General features: G+C 31.6%; 1 protein-coding gene across 1 annotated transcript; it reads right to left on the reverse strand.

Moving 5' to 3' along the window:
- Positions 1-3,659: 3,659 nt before the first annotated feature.
- On the reverse strand, positions 3,660-5,076 carry JMJD4 (jumonji domain containing 4). The gene is made up of 2 exons (XM_014243355.3): positions 4,500-5,076; positions 3,660-4,436 (listed from the first exon to the last, which is right to left on the reverse strand). The coding sequence occupies exons 1-2, from the start codon at positions 5,015-5,017 to the stop codon at positions 3,755-3,757; spliced, it is 1,200 nt and encodes a 399-aa protein (XP_014098830.3). The 5' UTR covers positions 5,018-5,076; the 3' UTR covers positions 3,660-3,754.
- Between the last annotated feature and the right edge of the window lie 530 nt (positions 5,077-5,606).

Here is a 5,606-nt window from a genome sequence, read left to right on the forward strand (position 1 = left end):
TGATATTTATTATACTCTTGCAACATATTGCTACAGAGTATAATAGTTTTGTGAAGGCATATTTTTGTACACACAGTTTACGTAATTTGGTATACCTATATATATATTACTTAGATATTCAGTAACATAAAATACATAACATTTAGTTATATTTATATTTTAGAAATTAGTAGTTTACATCATTGTATTGACATTAAGTACTCGGAAAATCCCTCCGTAAATTGCTTTTGTCTAACACTTTTAAAACAGTACCTATTTCGAAGGGTCTGCCCATGAAGGCTAAATTAACAATAACTTACATATAATTAATTATGGTATACACATATGTAGATCAGGTATATAGATTTTCTTCTTTCTGTCTTAATATCTAAACCTTTCATAAGGCCCCTGCCAACGGCGCTGGGTAAAAATGTAATTTTTCTTAGTTTACATGACCTTCATATTCAAATGTGTCGTAAAACTGAAATAATACACAGTAGCATTTAAACCAATGGGGTCGCAGTTTTTCTATAACCACATAAAAAGGGTCTTTAGCCCTTTTGATACTACACTACTAATAATTATTTCATGCAATTTTTTTCTAGAAAGATATTTTTGCTCTATACAAAGCCCAACACTCTAAATGTTTTGTAATAAGTTCAACATGATGGCTGAGAATATATACCTATCCACTGATTATCACCAAATATTAGAAGAAATATATGTATATATAAATCTATATCTATTTCCATTAGTTTTAGGTGATACAAACAACCGTTTGGTGAAAAAATTATACTCTGTTGCAACATGTTGCGAAAGTATAAAAATAATGCGAAAGAATTCAACATTCATTATTCGATTATTATTTGGTATCTTATTAACTTATGTTATTGATCATAGATTTATTTAGTGTCAATACTAATTTATTCTCCGAAATGTTAACTTTAATAAAAAGAAGCTATTTACCTCAAACATGATATATGTTATATAAACTGAACTAAAGGGCTTAGATTTAATGTGTGGGGTATATGAGGTTGCTGTTGTACCAAAGGAGCGGAAATCAGTATATTAGGGTTATAAGGTTTAAACAAAGGTCTAGACCAATTTCATTCATATGCAGCGGTTAAATAAAACCTGTTAATTAAATTCATTAAATTATCAAATTAGCGCAAAAAAATTATACCATAAGTAGTATATGTGAGCTGGAACATTCGTGGACCGATTTCGCCAAACGGAAGTTTTAATTTTTTACATAAAATATGTTTGAGATAGACTAGGAAAATGTTGAGAAAGTATTAAACATGCATTATTAAAGGCAATAGGGATTTAATTACAATCAAATTTGTATCTTCTTGACTTATATAAAAGGCCATAAGCGTAGTCACAGTTTTATTGCTTAAAGTGAGATCTACATAAGTATTAATGTGATATTAACTCTACCAAAGTGGCTAAAAGTTATATTATAAGCTTATGTTGCAAACGTCTACCAGAGGATTGGAATTGATTATATGAAGATGTGAGGTTTAGACCAAGGTATATACTAATTTCATTCTAATTCAGCGTCAAACCACATAATTTTTACGAAACCTTATTTACTTAATTTCGTTAAAATATCACATTTTGATCAACCGGAACGGTTTAAAGTCAGGTGGAAAGATGTAGGTAGAGGTACTAAAAACATTTGCTCCCAGTGAATTTTGTTATTATAGCTTTAGCAATTTAGGAGATATGCGCATTAAACCTATTAGGGGCAAGACCACGCCCACTTTAAAAAATATTTTAACTGCAGATGCCCCTCCCTAATGTGATCCTGTGTACCAAATAACAGTCTTGTATCTTATTGCGGAGCTTAGTTATGACAATTTATTTGTTTTTGATTAATAACGTTTTGTGGGCGTGGCAGTGGTATGATTACGCCTATCTGCAATACCAACCGTCTCACGGTACCAAGAGACATATCTACCAGGTTTCATAAAGATATTTAAATTTTTGCTCAAGTTACAGCTTGCACAGACGGACGGACGGACAGACAGTCACTCGGATTTCAACTCGTCTCTTCGTCCTGATCATTTATATATATATGTATAACTCTATATCTAACTCAATTAGTTTTAGCTAATACAAACAACCGTTAGGTGAAGAAAACTATTATACTCTGTAGCAACATGTTGCGAGAATATAACAAATGGGCGCGAATTTTTAAACACAAAACAACAATACAACATACCTGTAAGCAGCTGGAGAAGAAGCACACGAATTGGCACAAAACGTACAGGCATATATATGTACAAAACTTATACCCTACAAAGTGAGCGTATTTATTTCATTTACATATCTTATTTTATGTGTATATATATGTAAAAATTGCAGTTTTATATATTATAATATAAAACCTGTAACAGAAAATCAGTTTTAACATCATAAAAAACGGTTACCAAACTGTCACAGTTTCGAGTTTATACACCACTAAATGCTTCATTACAGCACATATCCCAGCCCACCCCAAAGCAGCGCTTATAAGAAAAGAACCACGGGTTTAATTGCAAAAGCAAATCCCGAAAATTGCCAAGAAGCACCATGCTGCTCAAAGGCATTAAAAACGCAAACGCTAAATGGCTTTCGCCAATTATGATAAAAGCGAAAATCCTGGTCACAATTCTCAAACAATTCAAACTATATCCGAATCGCTCGATTCTTGGCCACAATCGCCCACGTCCATACATAATATCGTCCGCAACATAATTTTCCTAGAAGTCGAAAAATCGACACTTCTCTTACTATAGTTGCCTGAAATTTCGTAATCACACAATTCAAAATTAAAGTTAAGGGATCACCATACTCCCAATGTGATACAGTGACACACTCAAAAAGCAAAGGTCGCACTTATCGCATCTATCTAAGCGCTCATTATATGGGTAGTTTATGGGAAACACTTGTAAAAGTTGCAAATCTCCCTTCAAAAAAGTGGGCGAAAATCACAAATCTCACTCTCGCAACATCCCTCTTCAAAGGTTTTAAAGGAGCACTCATTTTGGCCATATCTGAGCCAGGCGTTTAGTTGCTAACCTTAATAAGCCGACGGTAAAGAAATTTTAAATGAACGATACAAATAATAAACTTATAAAAGAAACAACCGCAAATACAATAAGTACGAAAAGCAACTACAACCTTATAAACTCGCAAACTAAAGTGGCTTACCTTAAAGCACTTACATGAACACCAGAATGCATACAAAATATTGTTTTTTAAATCAAAGCCGTTTTATACACTACAGGTCAATATGGATATAACGTCACGGTAAATGCATAGTTCAGGTCTCCCAACTAAGGAGGCCTCGGAAATTTATCTCTAATTTTTGCGCGAAGATTACAAATCCGTGATTTGTATTTACAAATATATTTAACGAACATTGCACATATTTGTGAAAAAAAATACTGAACAAATTAAAGTCACAATTTCTTTTGCGTAAAAATAAGACTATTTAAAAAAAATTCCATTTTTGAGGTCTCCAACACAATACACCGGATCTGTACATCTTGTTGTAAAATAAGAAAATAACCTTTTAAATTAGTTTTAATTAAGGGTTTTGTTCTTATTAAATATATTTAAAAGGTGTTAGTGAGTGAATTTTTGAAATTTACAAAGTTGGTACGAAATTATACAATTAGGAATACAACAAATACAAATACACACATATTTATTTATTGGTTAAGCTATAACATTATTTAACAAAAGTACTTGTCTTTCATAAATAAGAAGTATTCTTGCTTATTTGTTAAGAGTACTGATTAATGCGACATATAAATAGTATACATTTATTGTATAATCTCGAGCAATTGTGTACAAATTTATCCTGAATCATGGTTTTTAGTATAGTATTGATAGTTTTTAAATCATAGTATATATGGAAGTCATTGAAATAAAACATATGACTCGATTGGCACTGAATATATTTAATAAATGAGTTTTCCTGATTTCTCTTCAACAGAAGTAGTCGTCCATTTGCAATAAAACACAGTATTTCCAGAAATTCAAAGATATTTAAGCCAAAGTCTAGGTGCAAAAGTTGCTGACATTGTTCATTAAAGTTCTGACTTATTCTGAGATCACTGATCTCGATCATAACTTTTCTTAAATTATCCGAAATATTACTCCATATATATTTTATATTGACAGCATTAAACCAATTATGATTCACTGATATAGTGTCAGTAACATTGTATACTTGATGATACCACCCACTTGGGACAAAAATCGCTTCATTTTGTTGTTGATGTACTACGAAAAACTTAACATTTGATTTACGCAAAGATTCCTCACTAACTTTGTAAGGCAGTTTTTTATACTGATCCAATAATTTGAACTCCTCACCAGGAGGCAAGAGAATCCACTTTTTGCAACCATATACATTTGCAGACCAACTGAATGATCCAAAAACATCTACATGAAAAGGAGTCCTGGTTGAAAAAATAAATGTTGAACAATGTTATTAGCTTTATTTATTCTGTGCAAAATTTTACCATGTATTTTTCGGTCCCATGTAAACGAAACGAAAATCATTTCGGTGATTCTCTATTAAAAATTCATTTAACCAATCCGAAAAAAATAGTTTGGGAACTTTATAAAACTTGTAACTCTCTAATACTTCTTTTATATGCCAATCTTTTAAATACTGATGTATTGAATCCTCGTCACTATTACGACTTTGAATAGATTTTTCCCATTTGTCTAAATAGTTGTAAAATGATTCAATTGATACACTTTTATCTGTACAGTTTGTTACAGGAACTAAACAGTCCTTTATTTTATTCTTGAGATAAACAAAATTTATATAAATGTGTGCGCCATTTTTGTTTGATATCCATGTGCGACTACATTCCCAATCTGTGGTTATATTTGTAATAATTGCTGGCCAGTTTTTGTTAATAAATCCCCAATAAAAATTATTATAAGATATTTCGTCTACACCAAACCTAATTATCGTATTTTTTGAATGTGTGCCTAAATTTATAGAATTATTTAAATCTAAGCGAATCATATTTATTAACCAAACTCGGAAGTTACACCACGATATATATATTTATCACCCGTTACACGATCAAGAAATTGCTTTCAATTTACAATACACTCACACTTTTTTACTGCCACACACTTTTCGAACTTGAACGTTGTCTTGATATCAATTTTCTCATTCACGCTATAGTTACACGATCAAGACCACAGATATATTAATTTCTACAGAAATTGATTGATAGTCATATATTTCATATTCCCTGTGTCTTTCGAATACCTTATAGTGCAGTACAAGTAAAGTTGAAAAAAGCAAAACTCCGGATTTTGAAGGTATTCAAAATTTGCTTTCGTACAACGAGATAGCACAAATCTCTCTGTTTACATATTTTCCTGTAGGATTTTAATCTGGCCGTCCCTCTTTTTCCAATTGCTAAACGTCAGACCTACTGAACTTTGACAGTTGCTTGAGTTCAGTAGGTTTTGACGTTTATCAATTGCGCTCTCATTTTCAGTGAGAGACGAGTTGGGAATTTCTTTATCTCTGCTGTTAAGTTGATCACACACACTACTTGTCAATGTTGTTGTCATGGAAACCGCTTAAATATTATGAAAAT

Source organism: Bactrocera oleae, chromosome 3 (genome assembly GCF_042242935.1).
Source record: "Bactrocera oleae isolate idBacOlea1 chromosome 3, idBacOlea1, whole genome shotgun sequence".
Classification (NCBI taxonomy): Eukaryota; Metazoa; Arthropoda; class Insecta; order Diptera; family Tephritidae; genus Bactrocera; species Bactrocera oleae.